Here is a 25,014-nt window from a genome sequence, read left to right as displayed (position 1 = left end):
TCACTGGCCGTTACAGCAAAGCCCGCGCATTTCATAGCCAATAGATTTGTAACAACATATACTTTCTTAACCAATCCATTTAAAAGTACCTCACTCCTTAGCCTATAGATTCAAAGATCAGCATTTACGTATATCGATTGTCAGCACAAGCAAGGTTATAGCTGGAATCATTAAGCCTTAGGTAATCTCCCTTGACCATCCTCGTTTTGAGTTACCCAAGTCTGCAGGGTGCTTTAGTGAGACAATACATTCCAGGAAAGGGCAATTTCCCCCAACCACCAGCATCCTGAGTTAGCCTTTACCCAAATCTGCAGGGTGCTTTACTGAGACAGTACATTTCAGGGACAGTAAATACACCTGAATCTTGTAGAAAGAAGTTATGCCCTGTTCACTTTGCAAGTCCCCTCTCCCCCAGGTGCAAAGCAGCCAAGCAGTTTTACAGAAAGCAATGTTGCAAGTTAGCTAAAGTACACAAAAATTTGATGCCCTAATATGGATTCTTTCACCACCTCTCTACAACTCCATGGGATTTTAGCCAGTCTGGTAATGTGAGCTTTCCATGTCGCAGCTTCCTTATCTGTAAACAGAGAAAAGACAGTGTTCTCCAGAGGCCAGAAAGGTGGCTCAGTGGGCAAGCACAGACCTGTGGCACTGTCCTCCCGTTGTTCATCGATTTTCTCGAGCGGGCCCAGTAACGTCTCCATTGTGAGACTTTGTTGTTACTGTGTTTGGCATACTGAATACGTCACGGGCAGCTTGCCAGGCTTTGCCGTGCGGGTGAGATACTCTCGGTAGCTTGCCAGGCTCTCCGAGAGGGGTGGAGGAATCGAACTCGAATGGGCCATGTTGGCTGCGTGCAAGGGAAACGCCCTACCGCTGTGCTATTGCTCCAGCCCAAGCACAGACCTAGCATGTGGAAAAACTCTGGCTTCTATCCCTAAAACCGTAAAAGCCCAAACACAAACTCTCCACCACTACCAACCCCAGCCCCCACCAATCCCATCCCCTGGGAAAAAACTTTCAAGAGCAGCTGTCAGGGTTGAAAGAGCTGAGCTCCATCCATGCTCAGGGCACATTCGCAGCTGCTGTGATTTGGTTATTTCCCCCATCACACAGCTGATTCTCAGTAGCAGACACATCAGGTGTAGGCTGGACCTCAGAGAGACCCAAATCCTCCCCAACCAGTAAAATAAGCCTGCGTTTTGGCATGACTTTTCAAGACCTATCACAAGGCTCAGGACCCTCTCTGCGCCTGCACTGTTAACTCTTCCACTTCATGCTTCTTCTCTAAGTTTGGCAGGAAAAGCCTCATCTGAAATGGAAGAGGGGGGTGGGTGGCTGTGCTGGGAGACCCCAGTGCTGGCTTCCACTTCCCCAAAACAACGGGGGTAGTGGGAGAAGGGAGCTGGCCTGCTGGAGTGGGGGTGGCCAAAGGCATTTACAGGAGGGAGGGAGGAGGGAACTCACCTCCAGATGGGGAGGAGTCAGGAAGCAGGGAAATGAGCCAGTAAAGAGGATCAAATTCCTTTCGCTGAACTCTGAGACAGTCTGTGGAGGGCTGAACACGGGCAGCCTTGAGGGCAGTGCCCAAGGAGCCTCACGCAGGCAGACTGCCCAGCTGGGAGCCCTGGGAGGGCCTGGCAGTACAGGGCCCCATTGCCCGCCCCTACCTGTCCGTGCGTTGAGAGGAAGAGACCATGGAGCCAGACAGGACGCAGATAAAGCTTGACCCCAGGTGAGTGCGGGCACATGCTCTGAACAGTGGGCTCGTCCAGCCCCCACCCTTTGGCCCCCAGCACCCAGAGGAGGCCAGACCGATAAGACCTTGGCTACGCCCCTGGGTACTCAGGGATTCCTGGGAGATGGGGACGAGTGGGGCCTGTTGCTGGAGCAGAAGACCCATTCTCTCCCTGCTGTTTCTCCTGCTCCCCACAGATGCTGTGAGATGGGGACTTAGGCCCTGGGTGCCCCAGGGCAAAGCCAGCCTCATACCCTGGCCTGGGCCCGTTTTCTAGACCCACAAATAAATGGGGCTTTGAGGGGAAAGAGCAAATTCTTCAAACCCAGGAGCGTTGGGGAAAGTTTTGAATCCCTGGTGTGGTTTCTGTCCTTCGCCTTCCTTCGGTCCCCATCTTCTAAATAGACTGGTATCCATCTAGGTACACTGAAGATCTTCTGGAGGTCCTGAAGGCCAACTATGGGATTCCCTCCGACTGCTTCTCTCAGCCTCCCACGGCCAGCCAGCTTCTACAGGGTGAGTCAGGGATCCTCCCAAGGGAAGTGGAGAGGAGAGACTGAGCACTCTGGCAGGAAGCCAGGACAGTGAGGGGACCTGAGGAGAGGCTGAGAGCCTGGCCCACCCAGGTCTCATGTGCTGCAGGCCTCAGATAAAAGTATCAAGCAGACTGTAGGCCAGAGAGACGCCCGACCACCACACTCAAGAGACAGACCACATGTGGGCCTCCCTAGGACATTCTAGGATCCTACCCCAAGCCATTTGGGGATTCAGTGTATTAACTAAGGCCACACATACCCCTTCCCCTAGGCCTGACCACAGCCCCTGTGTAGGATATATATATATGGACTTGATTCGGGATGAGGTTCTTCAAACTGAGGTGAGGTGGTAAAGTGTTTACAGAGTGGGCATGTTGGCTCCTGCTGCTGAAAGACAGGCCCTGGTAGAGCCCAAAGGGCCAGAGCATGAGCTGAGCAATTCTTGGCCCTGAGTTTGATCCCTAATACCACAAGCGCCTCATCCCCCAGCACTGCCTGGTCTAGCCCTGGTGACACCCCCACTTTCCCAGGCTATGACTAGGGTAGCCCTACCTTCCAGCACCTGGGTCTAAACACCAAGCCTGTATCACAGGGAGTGACCCCGGGCCCCTAGTCCCACTGGAAGATCCCTGTTTTCAAAAACCGGTAAATGTGAAAGTGAAAGGAAGGGGATGGGACTTAGCATATCACCTGGATATGGACGCCACAGAGACACCGATGCCCCCTCACTCTTTTTTGCAAATATGGCCACATCTTCCCAGGAGACCCTGTACCCACTCAGCCTCTGCCTCTCAGGCCTCCAGACACTTAAGAGATTCTAAATGCCTTTCCCAATCTCCATGCTTCTCTTACTTCAAGGAGGAAGACCTTTTGAAAACCCAGATGTGGTAACTGTGCCTCAGAAGGCAAACATGGCATGAGCTTGCAAATATGGCTGAGCACCCAGAGGTGTCCTTGAGCTGGGGGTGGTCCCTGTCAGCAGGCGCAGCAATATCAGTTCCAGAAGCCCCTCATTCTGAGCACAGTGGGTGGGAGGAGTCCTCCCCTCTACCAGTATCATCCAACAGAGGTGATTTTACTCCCCGGAGACTTCTGCCAGGATCTAAGTACAGTTGCAGTGGCCACAGCTTGAAGATGCTACTGGCATCTGAGGACAGAGGTTAGGTGAAGTCTGGCTGGCACATAGAGCACAAGAAATAGTCAGTGATCAGAGCCAATGTGTCCATGGTGTTGAGAGTTGAGCAGCCCTGCCTGATGCAGTGAAAAAGGTTCTTGTCTTGTTTCACTTCAAGTGTGTAAAGAAAAGCCTCGAGGATATTAAGATTAGGGAGTCATCCTGGCAGTAGAGGGCACTGCCTGGTTGAAGATGGAATGCTCAAACTGGGGAGTGGCTGGGAACTGAGCACTGCCAGGGTGAAGGCCTGCAGGGTGCCCTGCCACTGAGGGTGAGCTCTGAGGGAACCAAAGGCATGGACTGTGCCAGGGCTAGCCCGCTCAGCTGGGGCCCGGTGGGTGGAGCTTGGTGGGTGTCAGAAGAGCTGCCCTTTATCCCAAGACAGAAGGAGCTGGAGAGGTGCCATGGATGGGAGAGGTTGAGAGAGCTTCAGGACCATTAATCAGTAATCAAGATGGACTTTCAGGAAAGAAGAACCTGGAGAAGCAGGGACAAATGGGAGGATATTGCTTAACCAAGTGTGCATTGCAAGACACTGAGCCACGACAGTGTCAAAGAAAGGAAAGGGAGAGCCAGAAAGCGTGTCACTGCAAAGAAAAGGCAGGTGACAAGGGGGCCATCACTGAGGGAGGCGATGGTGAGGGCATGGGCAGAAACAGGAGATTCAGGAGGAGGAAGGGGTGAGGATGGGGAAAAATTCCTTTCCCCTTTATTCTGTCCCTTAAAGGATTTCAGAATGATTTTGCAGCATTACTCTCAAAAATCAAAATGTGGAATCAACCCAAATGCCTATCAATAGATGACTGGGTTAAAAAAAAAGCGTGGTAGACAGAGAGAGAGAGAGAGAGAGAGAGAGAGAGAGAGAGAGAGAGAGAGAGAGAGAGAGAACAGGTTGTTGGGAATTTGCCTTGCATATAGCCAACCCCAGTTTGATAGCTGACACAAAGTATGATTCCGTAAGCTTGCCCGGAATGACCCATGAGCACAGAGCTAGGAGACCCCTGAGCACCTCCAGGTGTGGTCCAAGTCTCCCTCCAAAAAAGAAGCTGTGGTATATATACACTGGGAAATAGTCTCTGCCATTAAAAAGATGCCATTGCACTATGTGGTACAAAGTAAATGGAACTTGTGTTAGAAATATATGCAGGAGGTAAGGCACTTGTCTTTCATGCAGCTGTAGTGGTGACCCTGGTTCAAATCCCAGGGATCCTGTATGATCTCCCAAGACCTATCAGGGTTCATTCCTGAGCACTGGCACTAGGTGTGCTATCTTCTCCCCCAAATAAAATTTAAAAAATCAATAGAACTTGAGGTGATTATGCTAATTAAGTGAAATAAGTCAGGAAATAAAAGACTGGATCATTTTATGTATCTGTGTAATATAAATAAGTAAAACAACAACAACAACAACAACAACAAAACCAGAAAAACAAACTCAGACTCGTCAAAAATTATAGTAGTTGCCAGAGAAACAGGAGGTGTGGGGGACTGGCAGAGGTCTTTTGGGCCCTGGGGGACACTATAATGGGTACTATAAATTCTGTTTCTAGAGAGAGATGTGAACCTATGAAATTCTATACTATTGTAATCTAATGATAAAGGAGGGAGGGGAAAGAAGGAGCTCTTCCAGAGTGCTCTTGAACCTTTCTCCAAGAGAGGGTGCTGGATCTGGCCCCAGGACCTCAGACATTGCTCTGTTTCTGAGCTACCTACCTCACCCCTCTACTGAACCTTTCAATAGACCATTTTTTCAAATGCTTGGGATAGGATTGCAATTATACTCCTTGTTGAATTTTGAATCAGCTGATCTAAACATTTACATGGAAGAGTGAGGAACCAATAAAAGTCAAGATCATTCTTGAAAGTATAAGGAAGGGAACTGCCCTACTCAAGATGAGGCTTATAGAAAGGCTAATAACTAGAGCAATGAGGTAATCACTGCAAAAGAGCTGGCAAGTAGAAAATGAAACAGACTAGAAGGCCCAGAAATAGCCTTGAGCCCACCTGGGGAACAGTTGTGTGCTCATTGGTGGGCAAGGTGCAGGGAGAAGGCCACTTGTGTTGCCTGTCTCTGCCTAACTCCAAAGAATCAGACCAAATAGATTAAATTCCTAGATGTAAGTGTAAAATACATCCATTGCACTGCAATAGATAAAAATGCAAGTATTTTTACAGGAGAAACCAAAGAGCCTTTAGTATGAAATTTCTGATTGGGAGTAAATAAATTTTTTAATTTAATAAACAAAAGTCAAGAAAGCACAAATTATCATAAGAGTATTGACTCAAATAAACTTCTGTACAACCAAAAACACTAGGAACAATATTAGAGCCTACTGGAGGCTTGAGAAAAATAATTTTAAGTCTCTAATAAGCATAGGATGAGTAGTCAATATAAAAAAGTTATCAAATAAAAATTCAATAAGATATAGACCCATCAGTTCACTGAAAAAAAAGTAAATATATAAAAATATCACTTTTTTTAATGATTAGAGAATGCGAGTCAAACTGTGAAGTTAAATTGTGATAAATTCACTGTTATATAGGTAAAAACAAAAAGACTCATACTCCCAGCGACATTAAATTTGAGACAAACTGTGAACTTTCACGTATTGCTGGTGAGTGAAAATTGATCTTCTTTGGAGAGCAATATAGGTTTCATTTCATACAACCCAGCTCTTCTATTTCTAGGTAAATGTTCCAAAGAAACTCTCCTACTGCAAAGGAGACATGCCTGGTAGTATTTATTGCAGCATTTATTTATGATGGAAACATAATAATAAAAAATAATTATGAGCATGTAAATAATAAAAATGACAATAATTGGGGTTGAGTTGAAAAAAGCATTTTTGACAAGATACTGCTAGTTATATAGCTCTTTTAAAATGAAAAGCAATGTATACTGAGCATGCATATGTGTTGTAAAAAATTAAAACATTAATGACCAATACAACATATGCCTGGAACATACCAGGCCCGGCTTCCATCCCTAGCACAGCATAGCCCTCCAAATACCAGATGTGGCGCTGTGGCACGCAACTCCTGCTGGACCTGAGCCCCGCCAGGAACGGCCAACGCCAAGGACATTCAGTATTGGAGACTATGGTCTCCACAACAATATGAACAAAAAAATAAACTGTATTGGCATGCTAAAACAACAACAGCTCATAAGTGAGAAGCCAGAGAAACAGCTCTATGAACTGGGCACATGCTTTGTACCCAGGAGGCCTAGGTTCTGTGCCCTGAGCACTGCTACAAGCACAGAGCCAGGACTAGCCCCTGAGCATGACTAGGTTTAACTCAAAATTCCCAGTCTTCACAGCCCCCGAACAATCGATAAGAGACAAAACGTACACCAACTTCAGAATAATAGCTCTCGCTGGGGGTAAGGTGTGAGAGAGGGAAGGCATAAGGATTGGGACGTAGAGTCAGAGGTTTTCCTATGATGTTTATATGATGTTTATTTTTCTAAAACATTCTCTGAAGAAAAATAAGCACATTTATAACTCCTTAAAATAGGACACAGGGCTGGAGAGGGAGCATGTCTTACAAGCCATATGGTCTCCTGACCTTGCTGAAAGAGAACTCAGAGTGCAGAGCCAATAGTAAGCCCCGAGCACTACTGGGCGTTGCCCCGAAACCCAAACAGAGTACAGTGGGATGCAGTGACCAGAGAGAGAGAGAGTTCTGGCGGTAAGGTGCTTGTCTGGTGCAGGCCTGACCTGGGCCCACTTGTCAGCATCGCCTGTGGTCCCTGAGCCCTGCCAGGAGCAAACAGGAAGTGCATGCCCCCCCCACAACAAAACGAGACAGGTTTATATACATTTACTTCGTTATTAATTATTATTTTTATTTATTTTAACAATATTTTATAATTTGGGGGTTGAAAGGTTGTGATAAAATGTAAAATATAAAATTGTACCTTGAGATGGGGGCTGGAGCAATAGCACAGCAGGTAGGGTGTTTGCCATGCATGTAGCCAACATGGCCGACCCGTGTTCGATTCCCCCACCCCTCTCGGAGAGCCCTGGAAGCTATCGAGAGTATCTCGCTCGCACGGCAAAGCCTGGCAAGCTCTCCGTGACCTATTCGATATGCCAAACACAGTAACAGTTGTCACAATGGAGACATTACTTGGGCCTGCTCAAGCAAATCAATGAACAACAGGAGGACAGTGACAATGACAGTGACCTTGTGATGGAAGTAGTGTGACATATACATACTTTAACCAGTATGCCTTTTTTCCCCCAGCATGTCTTTTTAAATTTTTTTTTATTAGCTATTACTACAAGCCAGGTCCTGTGATAAGAGGTTTAATAGGAGAATAAATGACCTGTCCATGTCTTAGAGCAAGCTGAGTGGAATCTGACCTGAACTTTAGAGATCTCTCATTCTCTCCAGAGTCTATGCTCTTCACATCTATGGAAACAAACAGCTGAAAGTAAAGTATCTTTTGGTTAAGAACTAACTAGAATTTTTAAGTGATAGGCCTTTTTCTTTTCAAAAATTAAATGTCCTTATACTGTTGTCATTATTTAAAATGAAGCCAAATGTCTTTCAGAGACAGTGGGGGAGACTTTCCATTAAAGGTATAAATAACTGTATTCAAAATGGTCAGTTATGGCCAGAAAGAATACAGGAGATCTGGCACTTTCCCTGTGTGTGATTGACCCTGGTTCAATCTCCAGCACTGCATAGTCTCCTGAGCACCAACAGGAGTAACCTCTGAGCACAGACAGGGTCAGGCCAGAAGCAGCCTCTGAGCACCTTTGGGGTATAGCCCAAACCCTAAAACAAACAAAAACAAAATGGCCAGTTTCAAGTTGTTGTTGGCTTTTTTTTTTTTGCTCCTGGCTCAGTGCTCAGGGGTCACTCCTATCTGGGCTCAGGGGATGGAACCCAGCTCAGATGCATTTAAGGCAAGCACCTTACCAGCTGTGCTCTCGGGCCTGCCAATGTGAAAAGTCCGTACTTGGAATGGTAATCCCAAGGAGCATTTCATTCAAACACAGTCTGCAGAAATAGGTTTTATAAAGCTATAACTTTCTAAAAAGTTGTTCTGTAAGTTTCTTAACTGGCAGTGTGGGAGCAAAATTTGAGCCTCACACATGCAAGGCAAGTGTTTTGCTGATGAGCCATATCCCTAGCGCACAATCGTTGGGGAATTAACTGTGTAAATCAGATTTAAAATTCAAGTGTGTCCTGCAGGAAAGAAACAGTTTATTATTTAAGGCATTTCCAGAAATCCATTGGCCATAAACACTTTTGTGCTATGGTATCTATTAAGATGGCCGAAAAATAAGGAAGGAGATCATCTAAGGAGACATGTGCACGGACGGCTCATAGGCAGCACTGTTGTCTCTGGATGCAAGCCACACTCAGGCTGGAGCTTCTCGGCCACAGGCCTGGTGGCTGCTCTGCGCAGATGTAAGCAGCTTGGGAACCACTAGGCTGAGGCACTGTACTTAGTTTTTTTCTTTCAGTTTGAGGTGATGGACTTCACGTAAGTGTGGAACGTGTGCTCTCCCGCTGAGTTCCAGCCTCTCTTCAGCTGGCTAGATGTGGAGACAAAAGTCGGAGATCTGGCAAGTTTCAGATCAGAGTACAAAGCCTATAGTTAGAGGAAAGCTGCAAAACCTTTCTGTCCTGAGGAGTCAAACCATGTCCCAACCCTGCCTCATAAATGCAAGCAACCCACATTTCCTTATCTTTGGGTGCTAAAGACACCAGAGCATGCCATTGGTGTCTCACACGGGAATGTAGTTAAATCAACACGAACTGCAGCACCAGAGTCAACACGCCTCAGAAGCCCACACCTGACATCCAGGTGGGAAAGGCTTAACAGGTCAGTAACGTCTCACTTGCAGGCTGAGTGACCCAGCCAACCTGTTGTTTGTGGGTTTAACCCTCAGACTTGGGTTCTTGACAAAGTCTATAAAAGGGAGTGGCGCTGTGGGGGTCCTTTAAGTCAAGGAAGACCGAGTCATTGTTCAGAGCACTCAAAGGGAGACTCAGAGCAAACCCATCAAGTCCCTGAGAGTTTGGAGTTTGGGACACAGGCAGCAAGTACATAACTAACACAAAAATACTCCTTTTCTGGGCAATCAGCAAGCAGGGCAGGCTTTGGGGGTCCAAAACATTTATGGGGGGCTGAGCAGGAACATTGGAACCCAGTTCTGGGAAGAAGGAGCTCAGTGAAAGTTAAAGGCCTGGGGGTGCTAACAGTTACCATGGCCAGGGAGGCGGGCTTCTGGGAGGCGCAGGTGCAGGCTCTGTCCAGGGATTGGCTCTGAGGCAAGGGGGTTTCCGCTCTCAGAGCCCCTTGAGAACGAGGTACCTGTATGCGGGGACTTGGCTAGGAAAAATCTCTAATAGGGACCCTCCTTCTGTTTTCCAGAAATCCACTGAATTAATTTTTATCTATCTGGACGTTTTCCTTTTCAATTAGATATTTCTCTTGTAAAATTAATTAAGGTACACTAGGTAAATGTGAAAATACAGAAACGTGAATAGAGGAAAATCACAGTTTCATCCCACCACCCAGAGAAGGTCCTGTAAAACTGCGTTTAATTTCCTATGGGGAAAACATTGCTAGATGTACTATGTGAAGTCCTGCGTTGACAAGCATGGCATTCTGTGATTTGGGAAAGTGGGGCACACCCCACTGTACTAGGCAGAAACCCTTTGAATTGTCTCATGTCCATTTTTTTTCACATAATTTTCAACCATCATGTGAAATTTTTTCACATTGCTAGTTGGCAAAATGTTTTCTTTAAAATTTTTTTTGTAATAAAATACATATTCATTCTAGATTAATCAGAAAAGTTAGAAAAGAAGATAAAAGAATCCACTGCGCCAAGTCACCCAGAGACAGCTTTGCTGTGGCCCATGGTTTATAGATCCTGGGGCAGGAGAGAAGATCAGAGGAACCTGTCCATCAGGGGGTGCAGGGCTTCCCTCACTCACTGCACTGGGCAGGTATGACCTGCCTGAATAGAAAGTCCATCACTGTTCTCTTTCCCTCTGTCTAAGCTAAACCACTGTGGTTCTAGATCCTTCCAGGACCATCTGCTATCTTTGCGGTAAACCGTGGAGACTGTCTTGCCTGAATTCCCAGAGATGGGGAAAGTGTTTCATTTAGTCTTTTTTCTGGGTGTGCCCGTTCTCCCTGTGGCCCAGCTAGAGGGCAGGTCTTTGAAGCTCCAGGTCCTGGCAGCTATGGAGGTTGAATCCTGTTGGTTCAGGGAGGTGGGACTCTTCTGCCAACCTATGTCTGCTAACATCACTGGGGATTTTGACAGTCTCAGCTCCCCACCTTAGAATGACACATGGAGGGCGCTTTCTGCTGCTCTGCAGATGTGTAATCTCAAAGTCCAGGTCTTCACCCTGTGTGGATCTTGGTGCTCCCCTCTGCCAGCCGAGTTGCCTGAGGCAGTTCTGGCAGCTGTGAGGACTGAGCTCCGATGAGGTCTGGGAGTAAGCACACCTAACACACACAGCCTGCTAAATTAGTGGGGTTCAGCTGGCTTGACATGAACTGGGGTTCATGTCTGACGCCTATGGGAGTTTCCTTGGGCCCTGAGGCACTCTCCCTAAGCCTTGTAACTCATGATGCAGTGCTCCAGAACACCTGACTGCTGGGTGTAGCGGAGTTCCCCTTCCCTTTTCCTACTCCTGCCACACTGGGAGAGACATGAGGCAGAGTGCTGGTCTCTGGGTTTAATGGGATTCCCAACATCCCATTCCAATCTGCTCTATCTGCAGTGCTCATATTCTTCAAGTGTCAAAGGGCAAAGGAAGCCTTTTTGTTTTTTCTTGGCGGGGAGTGGGGGAGTCAGGCTGTGCCAGGGCTTACTCCTGTGACTGTGCTCAGAGATTACTCCTGACAGGGTTTAGAGAACCATATGTGGTCCACTGAGTGTAAGGCAAGTCCCCGAAGAGATACTCTCTAAATGAATAAAAACCAGTTCCTCCCTCAAGCCCCATCAGGAAAGGATTTAATGAGGATGAGTCTGCAGTGCCTGTTCTGGGCCCCAGAAGTCCCAAGGGGGTGGGCCCACAACCTTTGACCCCAGACCTGGCGCCTTACTGTCTGTCCAGCCTTTTAGCCAATGGTGGTGCCAATGCCTGACTAGAGGCCACTATGGAGGGCAGGCCAGGCAGTAGGTGGTCAGCAGGACTGGGGCTCTTCTGGTGCTGGGTTCTGGCCTTCCTGGGGGATCCCAAGGGCCTTGTGCAGGGCACCCAGGTCAGCAGAACCCACGGCACAGGTCACTCATAGTACAGCAGCTCTATTTCCATCCTGCAGGTTTGGGCCAGTGACTAGGGCTCTTATCTTGCATGCACCTATCTGAGTTCCATTTCTGGCACCTCAGATGGTCCCCAGATCCTTCAAGGAGTGACTCTTGAGTGCAGAAAGAAGAGCAAACCCTGAGCAAAGTTGGGTGTGCTCCAAAAAACACCTTCCTCCTGCTTCACTTCCAAGTGCAGCCTGATAGACAGTGGAAACCGGACATCCTGCTGCCCCTGCACCCATCTCCCTAGATAGGAGCCAGGTAAATGAGGATTGGGCTTAGATCTTAAAGACAGGACCCTTTGTTTTGAACTGACTAATCTTGCATGTGTAACTTGGCCCTGTGGGATACACAGATGGGCCTTGAGGATATGATGCTAAAAGAAGAGAGGTCAGGAATTGAAGAAAATTATTAGATAGTCCCATCAATGGAATATGAATCACTCAGACTGGCTCAAAGCAACCAAATTAACTCCTAGGCTCTGTGAAAACTCTGGTGACTATTGGAGTCAAAGGAGAAGAAAAAGGAGAGTAGATGTGTCATCTTGGACGTGGAACTTTGGTGTGGTCTCACACACACACACACACACACACATACACACAGAAACATAGAGACAGAAAAAGAGTACACTGTAGCATTGAATGTGATGGTCTTACAAACCAATGACTAATCAATGAAAGCAACTGATTGCTATTGACAGAGAAGCAGCACAGGGCGCTCCCTACACGAGGCACTCGCCCTGCATGCCTCCAGTCCCAGATCACCCTCAGTGCCGCATGGTCTCCTGAGCACAGAGAGCTCCTCAGATCTATCTCCAGCACTGAGAGCTCCTCAGATCTATCCCCAGCACCACGGAAAGTCTCCTGAACCACCAAGAGTGACACCTGAGCATAGAGAGCACAGAGTCAGGAGTAAGCCTTCCTGGTTGTGGTCCCATAGTCTTCTCCAAAACAAAAATATTGTTGCGTTAATGAATCACCTGATCAGAGACATGTGACTAATTATTCATGTCCTGTTGATAATGGTGGGGCCAGAATAGCTTCAACAGATTCAAATGTTGTTTTCCTCTGAGCAGTTCTCAGGTAAGCTTATTCAAATGCAGACTGCAAGGCCTGGGACTGGCTCAACAGGCTGAGTGCATGGTCTGCTTACAGAAACTCTGGTCTTGACTGCTCTGCATAGTCCCTGAACACTGAGCCAGGAAAAGTCATTGAGTGCTGCCAAGTGTGGCCTCCCACAGATTATGCAATTCATTCCTTATTAAATGAAGTAACAACTCTGAGGATATGGCTGGGCAGATATTTTTGTTTGGGAATCACACCCAATGAAGCTCAGGGCTTACTCCTGGCTCCCTGGGTAGGGGTCACTCCTGGTGATACTTAGGGGTCATGTATGTTCAGGGGATTTGAACCATGTTGTCTGTATGCAAGATAATTGCCTACCAACTGTACTATCTCTCTCCAGTAGAACACCTATTTAACCGCTCGCCGAGGAATATAAACTGGGGTATATTTGATAGAGACTGTGATGGCAACTTGGGGTGAATGGCCTTAAAATATTTCCTCATCTCCGTTCTCTTTTGCTCAGGTTTCTTCCTAGTGTTCCAGTTTTTAAGAAATATCATTGTATCACTGTCATCCTGTTGTTCGTCGATTTACTGGAGTGGGTGACAGTAACGTCTTTATTCCTCCAGCCCTGAGATTTTAGTAGACTCTCCTTACTCGTCTTTCCCAATGGTTGGAGGCTCTTTCAGGGTCAGAGGAATGAGACCTGTTATTGTTACTGGTTTCGGCATATCGAATATGCCACAGGGAGCTTGCCAGGCTCTGTCCATGCGGGCTGGATACTCTCAGTAGCTTGCCGGGCTCTCTGAGAGGAATATACATATTATATGTGTGTGTTTATATATATATATATACATATATATATATATATATCTAGGATTTGTTGCCTACTGTCTGAACTCCATCAAACACGGTGTGATAATTATGGAAAATGGGTAGGAAGTGTCTTATGTGTTCGGAAAGCGACCTGGAGTGTGGCGGCAGTTGGGTAGTGGAGGTCGGCTGCCGGGGCTGGGTCCCTTACAGTCGGGAGGGCTCTCACTCGATCCCCTCTGGGTTGCCCTGAGTGAAAACAGCCTGGTGCAGAGTCCAGTTTTAAGAAATAATCTCTGAAATCAAATTTAGTCTTTCTTAAGTATTTCTTTCCTTACCTCCTGTGTCAACTATAATGTTAATTGTTCCATGCCTGCAGAAGCCTGGTGCTGAAAAGTGAATAGACGGCAGGATCTCCTAATTCAAATGCTTGTATTTAGCAAAAAATAAAACCCAACAAAACTCTTCCCTTTGTCCCCCCTGTCACCATAAACAAAATGACACATGCTTGGTGGTGGGGCTCGCTGAGGCAGCACTCATTTAACTGTAGTGCTCACCACATCTGGGTTTTGGTTCAGCTACAGGACTCACACTTGGTTATACACCACAGGTGCAAGTTTTGTTGGGGCAATAAGGACTGTGCTCAGTGCACATGGATAGCATCAGGGTCCAAACTCAGGGTCTCATGCTTGCAAAGCAGGCAATTTTTAGCTATGGAGGTGATTTTCATATTTATTTTTATTTATTTTATTTAAGTCACTGTGAGATAGAGTTACAAAGCAGATCATGGTCAGCTTTCAGTCACGCAGTGTTCCAACACCAGTCCCTCCACCAGCACACGTTTCCCAGCACCAATGTCTCCAGCTTTTCTCTCACCACCCTTCCCCCCATCTGTCTCTATGACAGGCAGGTTCCTTCTTTTTTTGTCTCTCTCTTTCTCTTTCTCTCTCTCTCTCTCTCTCTCTCTCTCTCTCTCTCTCTCTCTCTCTCTCTCTCTCTCTGTCTCCTTCTCTACAAAGGTGATTTTTAGCCCTAGTCAAAGTCCACTGGGTGTCCTTGCCCTGATCCAGGTGAGCCTGACCAGCCCTTTCATTACCCTGTCTAGTCACTATTTCTAATCCACAGGTTTTACATCTAAGAGAATCCATTATTCTGGGTGGTGAGTATTCTAGATAATTCTAGATATGGTAAAGCAGTTAGATCAGAGTGAAGAAGCCTACATCATCTCCGTGGTCTACATCACCTCTATTTCCTTTCTAGTCTTGGGTCCTACAGAAATCGCACTCACTGTCATCATGACCTTGATGGCCCTGAGTTCTGTGGTCATATACACGGAGGACGCAATCTACCTGTACAAGAACACCCGGTGCCCCATCAAGAGGAGGACCCTGCTCTGGAGCAGCTCTGCACCCACGGTGAGGGCCCTGGGCCGCCCTGGGAGGGAGGGGTCCATTTGGAGAATTCCTCTAAATTCAGCACTCAAGTCAGGGAAGTGCCACCTATGTGACTGCTTCAGGTCAATTTACCCTCAGGGGTAAATTGCACAAAGGCCAAGGAACAGTGGGGAGGGTGCTTAGAGTTCTAGATACTCAGTAGCGTACCTGTTCATCCCTCTACTCCCCCCACCTTTGGCTTTACTCATCAGTCCTGCTTCTCAGAATGTAGAAAGGAGAATTGTTTGCCCCACACACAGGGTTATATCCAGTTCTACCCTTACGGCTGGGGTCTGTGCTTAACAGTCACTCCTGGCACATACGGGGGACTATACAGTGCAGAGCTAGGGATCAAACAGGGTCTGCTGCATTCAAGGCATGTGGCTTACACCTTACACTATCTCTCTAGACCTAGAATATAGGTCTTGTAAACTCATTCCTGAAGTCTTTGACTTACTCCCTGGCTGAAGACTAGCCTTTTCTTCCTTGTGTTCTGTGTGACTGATGACACCCATGCTGGATGGACAGGATGAATCCTGACAGATGGGTCATCTCAAGTCATTGGCAATTCTCTAACAAACACTGTTGAAAAGGGAACACTGAAGATAATTGCAAGATTGAAACTGAGCAGGGAACTAGTATCTTACAGTCTGTCCAAAGTCAAAAACTACACATTGAATCAAAAGGTTGTAAAGTGATCTGCCCCAGAACAGTTAACAGACATTTATATATTCATGTATCAGAAGGAAGTGTGACATAACAATGTGTGCAGCACCACTGTAGGCTAGGATCAATACTCAGGAGCTGCCATTTCACCACCACCCCCCAGGTTAGGACCCCTGCAAAGTGCCATCCAGTTTGACTCCACCCTGAAAATACAGCCACATGTTACTTTACTTTGTATCTCATACTGAGCACACATTAACATCCTAACTCTAGTCACCTCACCACACAGTAGCATACAAGAAACACCTCCAGACTGCAAAAGTCACAATGGGAAAGCAACACAGAACTCCACACGCTTAGTGAGAGGAGATGGTATCCCTGAAGACTCAACTAGTAACAACCAGATATATAACCACCCTGATAAAGACCTTAGAGAGGAAATGGTGAGGGTGTGTAAGGATCTCAAAGAAAAAATAGAACACAAGAGGATATGAGGGCAGAAATGAGAAAACTACAAGCAACAATGACAGAACTAGAGTTCGGTAGATGAAATGAAAAGCTCACTGGAAGGCCTCAGCAGCAGAGGAACAGTAGCTGAGGGCAGAACCAGTGAGCTCAAAGAGGAGATGCAAAAAACCTCCAGACAGCAGAAGAATATTTTAAAAAACCTCAAAATAATGAACATCAGATAAGAACTCTGAGATGAATTCAAAAGGGCTAACATAAAATGGGTATATTGTCAGTTAATTTTCGATATAGAGCAAAAAAAAATGAAGTAGAGCAAGGAGCAAGGAAAGTCTCTTCAATAAGAGGAGTTAGGAAAACTATGTGGTTGGCCACATTTAAAAAAAATAAAACAAACCAACTCAGACCTCTTTCCAATGTCATATACAAAAATCAAGCCAAAGATAAAAGACCTCAATATAAAGTTAAAAATAATCTGACCTATAAGAGGGAAATAGGCAGAATGCTCCATGACACTGAAAATAAGGTCATCTTTAAGGATGACAAAGTGCCACTGACCAGGCAAGTGGAAATAAAGATAAACAAATAGTACTGCATTAAATTGAGAAGCTTCTGCACCTCAAAGAAAACAGTGGCCAAAGTACAAGACAGTCCACAGAATGGGAGGAATAATTTGCTCACCACTCGATAGCACAGCGGATTAGGCATTTGCCTTGCAAGCGGCCAATATGGCCGAACCGAGTTTGATTCCTCCACCCCCCTCAGAGAGCCCAGCAAGCTACCGAGAGTATCTTGCCCGCATGGCAAAGCCTGGCAAGCTACCCGTGACGTATTTGATATGCCAAACACAGTAACAACAAGTCTCACGATGGAGATGTTACTGGGCCCTCTAGAGCAAATCAATGAATAACGGGAGGACCGTGACTGTGACTCATCTGATCAGAGTTAATATCTAAGCTATATAAAACACAGGTTTAACTGCAAGAAAAACAAACCTAAGCCCGTCAAAAAATGGGTAGAAGAGATGAACTGAAACTTCTTCAAAGAAGAAATGTAAATGGTCAAAAGGTATATGAAAAAATGTTCTATATTGCTAACCACAGGGAAATGAAAAGACAGCAATGAGATATCATCTCACATCACAGAAACTGGCACTCATCAAAATGAACGTCTGGGCTTCACAGTGGTGATGGTGGGGGAGGGAGCATGGCAGTGAGTGGCACCCCACCCAGTCCTGTGGGAGGGGGGCTGCAGAGCACTGTTAGTGCAGTCGAGCTCTGGCAGTGCTGTGGAAGAGAGGTGAGGTGGAGTGGGGGAAAGGGTGAGGTGGGCCATGTGGAAGGGGGTGGTGCAGCTTGAAGGTGGCAGTGAAGTACCTGGGAGCCCCTCGGCTTGCAGGTGCCCTCTCACCTGGCCCCAGCTCCCCCTTCCTTGGGTGATCCAGCGGGGCTTCAGGCACGAAGACTGATACCTGGCAGTTGGTGCAAATGCTCAGACTCAATGAGGGCAGCCAATGTGATGATGGGGCACGACCATGTATCCCCCAGCTATGTGGAGCAGCTGAAGTGCATCTCTCTGCTTATTAGGGCTGAGATTAATGTAGGACCAGAGATGAGACACCTTTGGTGCTGCCACATAAGCTCATCTACCTGCTCTGTTCCAGACTCATAAATAACTCTTGAAAGAGATCAACAGCTCCCAAAAGTATTCAAACACTTGCTTATGGCTGAGACTTCTGGGGCATCCTGGAGGCAGGAGAGAGGGGGGTGTCAGCTCATTGCCAGGCCAAACAAAACCCTGGCAAACGCCGGCTTCCATATTCCAAAATCACTGCCATGCTTCTGGCTGAACTCTGTCATCTCGTGACTGAGTTCATTAAGTTCATTAAGAAGTTAACCAAAAATTTAGGTAAGTGAACCTCTGGACAAGAACTGAGTACTGAAAATAAGTAAAGGGACAAACATGATAACTTTTCAGTACCTGTACTGTGAACCATAATGCCCAAAAGTGAGGGGGCGGGGGGGGGGGAGAGAGAGAGAGAGAGAGAAAGAGAGAGAGAGAGAGAGAGAGAGAGAGAGAGAGAGAGAGAGAGAGAGAGAGAAATAATACCCCCTGGGGGGCAGGGGGTGGGTGGGAGGGAACCTGGGGACATTGGTGGTGGGAAATGTACATGGGTGAAGGAATGGGTTTTGGAATATTGTACAACTGAAGCACAATCATGAACAATTTTGCAATGGTGTTTCTCATGGTGATTCAATTAGAAAAAAAAAAGAACCATTGTGGATTCAGGGAAAAATGGACCCTCACTCATTGTTGGTAAGACTGCTGACTGGTCCAGCCTTTTAATTTTTTCTTTTTTTTTTTTTTTGGCTTTTTTTGGGTCATACCTGGCAATACACAGGGGTTACTCCTTGCTCTGCACTCAGGAATTACTCCTGACGGTGCTCAGGGGACCATATGGGATGCTGGGAATCGAACCCAGGTTGGATGTGTGCAAGGCAAACGCTCTACTCTCTGTACTATCATTCCAGCCCTTGGTCTAGGCTTTTTAGAAGACAATATGGGCACTCCTCAAAAAACTAGAAATTGAATTCCCATAAGATCCAGTAATTCTACTCCAGGGAATATAACCCCAAGGGCTCAAAAAAATAATGCAGAAAATAAATCTGCACTACTATGTTTATTGCAGCACTATTCACAGTAGTCAAAATTTGGAAACAACCCAAATGACTAAGAACAGTTGAGTAGATAAAGAAGCAACGGGATAGTATTTGACCATCATAAGAAAAAGATAAAGTCACGCAATTTGCTGATACGTGGATGAATCTGGAGAGTATCATGCTAAGTGAAATGCATCAGAGAAGAACAGACACAGAATGGTCTCACTCATCTGCAGAATATATATATATATATATATATATATATATATATATATATATGGGCTAGAGCGATAGCACAGCAGTAGGGCGTTTGCCTTGCATGCAGCCAACATGGCCGACCCGAGTTCGATTCCTCCGCCCCTCTCGGAGAGCCCGGCAAGCTACCGAGAGTATTCGATATGCCAGACACAGTAACAACAAAGTCTCCAATGGAGACATTACTGGGCCCGCTCGAGCAAAATCGACGAACAACGGGAAGGCCTTTACCTTTACCTTATATATATATAAACTATTGCCAGAAGGCAATAGAAGTGAAAATCAGAACTGGTTCTTAGTAGGAAACTTTGTGGGGAGGGGATGGAAGAGAGGTGAATTTCAGGTCAGGGAAGGGACCACGATGACAATGATATAGGGAAGTGGTCACTCTGGACCAGGACTAGGTGCTGAAAGAAGGTAAAGTTACATGAATAATACCCTATCCATAATAGTATGGTAAACCACAGTGCCTAATAGGGAGGGCAGGGACGAAAAAGAAAAAAATAGCGCCTGCCATAGAGGCAGACAGGGAGATGGAAGGGAAACTGGGGACATTGATAAGGGAAGGGGACACTGATGAAGGGATTGGTGTTGGAACCTTGTGTGCCTGGACTCAATCACGAATTACTTTGCAACATATTTCAAAGTGATGCAATTAAAAAAAAAATTTTAAAGCAAGCATTGTCTTGATCCACCAATTTCTTCCTCCTCTTTCACAGGGGTCTAGCAGGAGTCTTCATGAGTCACTGACTAAAGGGAACTTGCTGTCTCTAAGCCTAGAAACAGAAGAAATTGGCAGCTGATTTAAAATATAATCAAGGGGCTGGACAGATAGTACAGCTGGTAGGGTGCTTACTTTTCATGCCTACCAAGGTTCTAGCCATGGCCTGAGCCCCTGAGCCCTGCGAAAAGTGATCCCTGAGTGCAGAGTCAATAGTAAGCCCTGAGCACCAGTAGATGTGACCCCAAACAAAAATAAAATAGAGGAAAGATGGTAAAGCAGAGAGGCTTGCAGATGGTCAACCACAGTTCAATCCCTGAAACAATTATGGTCCCCTGAGTTCCAGCAGGAGTTATCCCTGAGCACAAACACCAAAACAAAAAGTAAAATAAAAATGTTTAACTCTATTTTTTTAAATATTTTTACAATTTATTAAAACAAAAAAGGTAGAGAATGGCTTTGCTTAAAAGATAAAATAGCATATACTTTGTATTCCTATCAAATTTATTTTTTCATTACAGTAACTCTTTTCTTTAAAATAAAAGGGGCCAGAGGTATACGCCTTGGATACACAGATCCCTAAATTGGATCCCCTGCACCAGTGGTTCCCTATTGGGTGCCAATAGGTGTGACTTTGGTGGCCCCACCAAGCACCAGCAGGGCCAAAAACTCATAAGAAGAAAAAAATTGCTAATTTTAATAAGTTGATATGATTAGTATCGATGCCTCTAATGCTTTAAGTTTTGTTGCCTTGAATTCTTGCAACAAGCTCAGAGCGATGACACAGTAAGTTTCCCTTTTTGCCCAGCTGATTTTCTCTCCGAGTAGGTCGTGTCTGTGTTCTGCTGCTTTGGTCTCTGGATCCCTCGTTCCCTTATGTTCGTGGAAATGGCCATAGTCTCGTGAGTATCTGGGCCTCCATTCTGGGGTCCCTTCAACTTGCCACTCAACCAGCTCTAAAGTGTCTCCTCTTAGCCCACCTCCCTCCCTCAATTCCTTCTCAACTCTCAAATTTCTGAGTCTCTCAGGCAAGCTTTGTTCCAGCGCCCCTCCTGCCAGCCCTCTCCCTACTTGCCTACCACTCACCCAGTGTGCCCTCGGCAATGCCTCTTCCTGCTTTCTTTCCTGTTTCCATTTCCCTGGAGGCAAAGGGGTAGGGCTCCCTTTTTTGTGTGTTTCAGTTCCTCCCCCCGCCCCATGCCCAGGTTTTACGGAGCTTGCTTTTATCTGCTGATGCTGGTCATGGTGGAAGGTTTCGGGGGCAAGGAAGCAGTGGTGAGGACACTGAAGGACACCCCCATGATGGTGCGGACAGGCCCCTGCTGCTGCTGCTGCTTCTGCTTACCGACACTCAGCCTCACCAGGTAAGAGAGAGGAAGAGGCCCAACAGGACCTGCATCCTCCCGGGAGCCTCGGTGGCTCTCTGCCTCGCTTCAGGCCTGGGTGGCAGGATCCACAGGGCACCTATGGCCCCCATCCCCGGGGGAGGGATGCAGAGGAGAGTTCAGAAGTTCCCAGAATGACCCTCCCTTCCAACTTCCCCACACAGAGAGAACCGAACTTACGTGCTGTCTGGGCCACCATCTAGCTAGCTGGTGCTCAGAGGGCAGCACTGAGGAATGGAGGTGAGCAGAAGGCAAGGAGGCTAGTGTATACCTCTTAGCTTCTTCCTGTGTCCCCATATTTAACCTTTTTGTGTGTCTTTAATGGCAGATGAGCCCCGGAGGCAGTGAGGGAGCCAGAGAATTTTGGGAGGGTGTTTGATTTGTGGGTCTGTGTTTCTAACCCTCTTCTCTTCTCTTCTCAGGAGGAAACTTCAGCTGCTAATGCTGGGCCCATTCCACTATGCCTTGTTAAGGATAGCCCTGGGCCTGGTGGGCCTCTTCCTCACCCCCGATGGCATCTATGACCCAGCTGATGTAAGCCAGGTGTAAGGGAACACGAGCCCCAAGACTCACTTTAGACCTCTGATGTCTGGGAACACTAACAGGAGTCTGCCTGGCACCTGTGGGTGGTGACTGTGGAAAAGCAGAGGCCCAGGAACTCTGAGGTGGGAGTCGGGGATGAGTATGTTAGAGCAGGTCTTCAGGGCCTTTCTATTATCGTTTTGGGGCTAACCTAGCAGTGCTTGGGGCCACTCCTGGTGCAGTGCTCAGTGATCCCTCTCTGCAGTGCCCAGAGGAGCATGTAGTGCCAGGAAGCAAATCCAGGGCTGCTGCATGCCAAGTCTGGGCTCAACCAACTGAATCATCTCCTTAGCCTGTTGGGGCCTTTAAAAATATCCCTAGGGCCAGAGCGATAGTACAGTAGGTAGGGCGTTTGCCTGGCACGCCACGGATTCAATCCCTGGCATCCCATATGGTTCCCCAGGCACCCAAGGAGTAACACCTGAGCATAGCTGGGTGTGACCCAAAAAGAAAAAATAAAATCCGATGTCTTTTTCTATCCTGGAGAGAAAGAAAGAAAAAAGGTTATCCTTCCTCACTCCTTTCTGGTCTGCCACCAGATCTCTGAGACAAGCACGGCTCTGTGGATAAACACTGTTCTCGGCGTGTCCACACTGTTGGCTCTCTGGTGCCTGGCCATCATCTTTCGTCAAGCCAAGCAGCACCTGGGAGAGCAGAACATAGGAGCGAAGTTTGCCATGTTCCAGGTAACTATCCCTCAGGAAAGACTGTCCTCCCGTTGTTCATCGATTTTCTAGAGTGGGCCCAGTAACGTCTCCATTGTGAGACTTGTTGCTGTGTTTGGTATATCGAATACATCATGGGTAGCTTGCCAGGCTTTGCCGTGCTGGGGGAGATACTCTCGGTAGCTTGCTGAGCTCTCCGAGAGGGGTGGAGGACCGAACCCGGCTTGGCCGGGCTCGCTGCTTGCAAGGCAAGTGCCCTACTGCTGTGCTATCACTCCAGCCCTCAGGAAAGACAAGGTGCTTAAAAGTAGAACTGTACATAATCAGGGTAAAAGGTGAGGCTTATAAAATGACTAAGAGCACTTCAGTGAATCTCCGTAAGCCCCGTGTTCCTGTGAGATTGGGAAAATAATCTTTGTCCCTTCCCAGTTTGGGCCTTTTGGCCTTGTAATAGGGTTGACCCTCTGAAGCCCCTAGGCAACAGCCATTCCTGCCTCATCCTAGTTTGAAGTTGAGGGTGGAGAGGTTTCGTGGCCAGAAGCCTAAGCACTCAGATTTCTTTTTTCTTCCCTTTTGGTTTTGGGGTCACACCCACCGGTGCTCAGGGATTACTCCTAAGTACAGAGCAGGAAGTAACCAGCTCCTGGAAATGCTCAGGGGACCATATGGGATGCCAGATATTGAACTTGGGTCCATCGCATGCAAGGCAAATGTCTTACCTGCTACACTCAAGATAGTGCTGGCCCAGCACTCAAGATTTCTGCCCTCATTGTCACATGGAATTTCTACCACTCAACTCTACCCATGTCTATGTCTTGTGTCTCTTTTCCGCCTCTTGCAAGAACAGGAATCAAAGTAGTAGCAGTCTGATTAATCTTAACTAGTCATACGTAATCAGTTAACCAAAACAAATGATGTTACTTCCAAATAAGGTCATTCTGAGGGAAGGAACATTATGACTTCTGCATGCTTTGGGGATCAAATCCAGGTTTCTTGCATGCAAAGTTTGCGCTCAGTCCATTAAGTTCTTTCTCTAGCCCTAGAGTTTACCATCTGCACCATCGTCAGCATTGAGCCAGTGACATTTAGGGCATTCTCACTGCTCTGCAACCACCTAACTCACATCTCTAGAACATCTTCATATCCAATAAAAACTGTCTCCACTGAACACCAATTACCCTTTCTTCCCTGAACCCAGCTCCTGACTTGGCAAAGATTTCTCTAAGGGCACGTAATGATGAATGAACAGTATGTCTTTTTAGGAGCATGGCTCTCAGGTATTTGAGCTACATACAGGAAATGGACTCCTTCCATTACACATCCTTATCCATTAAGTGCTCACCAGTGGTCACAGCTGAATAAGGGGATAGAAATGAACTCTTGATCAGTTCATGTTTCTTTTCAGGAACTCCCATAAAATATAGGATAGAGGATGAGACTATAACTTGCCTCAAGATGAAAACTCCACAGTTTTAACCACGTGAGTCCTACCCCCTCCATTAACTGCTTTGATACCTCTTTTCTGTCTATAGGTCCTCCTCATCCTCACTGCCCTGCAGCCTTCCATCTTCTCAGTCTTGGCCAATGGTGGACAGATTGCTTGTTCGCCTCCTTTTTCTTCTAAGATCAGGTCTCAAGGTGAGAATAATGGGGGCTGATCCCATTCCAGGATGAATAAAAGAGGGGAGGATCATGGAATAGAGAACCTGGGAACAGAGATTGGAACAGCCTGACTTTTGATGAAAATATTCAAAAAGATATTTCCAAGAACTCTTTGCAGAAGTTCTAAGGAAAGAGATGCAGTTCTTATAGTATGAAGCCAAACCCGGAAGCCTGCACTAAGCCCTTGGGAAATGAAGGTGTGAATGCTTGGAAAACAGGTCATGCTGATTTAAACAAACAAAAAATGGTTAAAAGAAATGAGGTTTCAATGCTAGCCTCAGGCTGCAGAGGGAGAGCATACCGTTCTGGTACTGGATAATGTGCTGTTACTTAGGACAACTTACTGTTGCGAGGTTGTAGATTAATGCTAAATTGGAGAATGTGTTGCTCAACCCATATGCCAGGGCTGCAAAGTGTAATTTGGAATGTATGGCTATGTATTTGTGATTATTTTGTCATCTCTGTAGCAGATAATAATCTACATTATATTTCACCCTACAATGCAGTGATGAATTGCCACCTCCTCATAGTGGAGACATTCCTGATAACAGTGCTTACACGAATGTACTACAGAAAGAAGGATGATAAGGTTGGATATGAGCCTTTCGCATCATCAGACTTACATTAGAACCTTAAAACAAGAAGTGGATAATGTGGACAATCAGAGACTCTATGCTCATTTGAGGGCACAAGATTTCTCCATTGATTTCCTCAACCTTGACAAATGGGGAAGGATTCCATTGTCAGCACCAGCTGACTTATTGCACTTGACCTCAGAGATGAAGGTGAATCATGCAACAGTTGTTTGCTGCATCCAGAGAAAGGCATTTTAAATTTTGTAATAAACATACAGGATACAGTTTGATACTCTAATAGTGAGAACATTGCTTCTGTGGGAGTAACT

The 25,014-nt window shown here is 46.5% G+C and overlaps 1 protein-coding gene across 1 annotated transcript; it reads left to right on the top strand.

The window, feature by feature from the left end:
• Positions 1 to 1,544: 1,544 nt before the first annotated feature.
• Positions 1,545 to 24,983, top strand: SLC51A (solute carrier family 51 member A). The gene is made up of 9 exons (XM_056126972.1): positions 1,545 to 1,735; positions 2,160 to 2,254; positions 14,877 to 15,031; positions 20,645 to 20,718; positions 21,022 to 21,180; positions 21,624 to 21,735; positions 22,323 to 22,469; positions 23,981 to 24,086; positions 24,617 to 24,983. Exons 1-9 carry the CDS (start codon positions 1,698 to 1,700, stop codon positions 24,736 to 24,738), a joined length of 1,008 nt encoding a protein of 335 aa, XP_055982947.1. The 5' UTR covers positions 1,545 to 1,697; the 3' UTR covers positions 24,739 to 24,983.
• Positions 24,984 to 25,014: the final 31 nt, after the last annotated feature.

Source organism: Sorex fumeus, unplaced genomic scaffold (assembly GCF_029834395.1).
Source record: "Sorex fumeus unplaced genomic scaffold, SorFum_2.1 ptg000063l, whole genome shotgun sequence".
Lineage (NCBI taxonomy): Eukaryota > Metazoa > Chordata > Mammalia > Eulipotyphla > Soricidae > Sorex > Sorex fumeus.
This window is presented reverse-complemented; position numbering and strand designations above follow the sequence as displayed.

Coding starts and splice junctions, on each gene's coding strand:
- SLC51A (XM_056126972.1), top strand. CDS start 1,698: ATGGAGCCAGACAGGACGCAGATAAAGCTTGACCCCAG. Junction 1,736..2,159: donor CAGATAAAGCTTGACCCCAG/GTGAGTGCGGGC, acceptor GTATCCATCTAG/GTACACTGAAGATCTTCTGG. Junction 20,719..21,021: donor GTGGAAATGGCCATAGTCTC/GTGAGTATCTGG, acceptor CCCCATGCCCAG/GTTTTACGGAGCTTGCTTTT.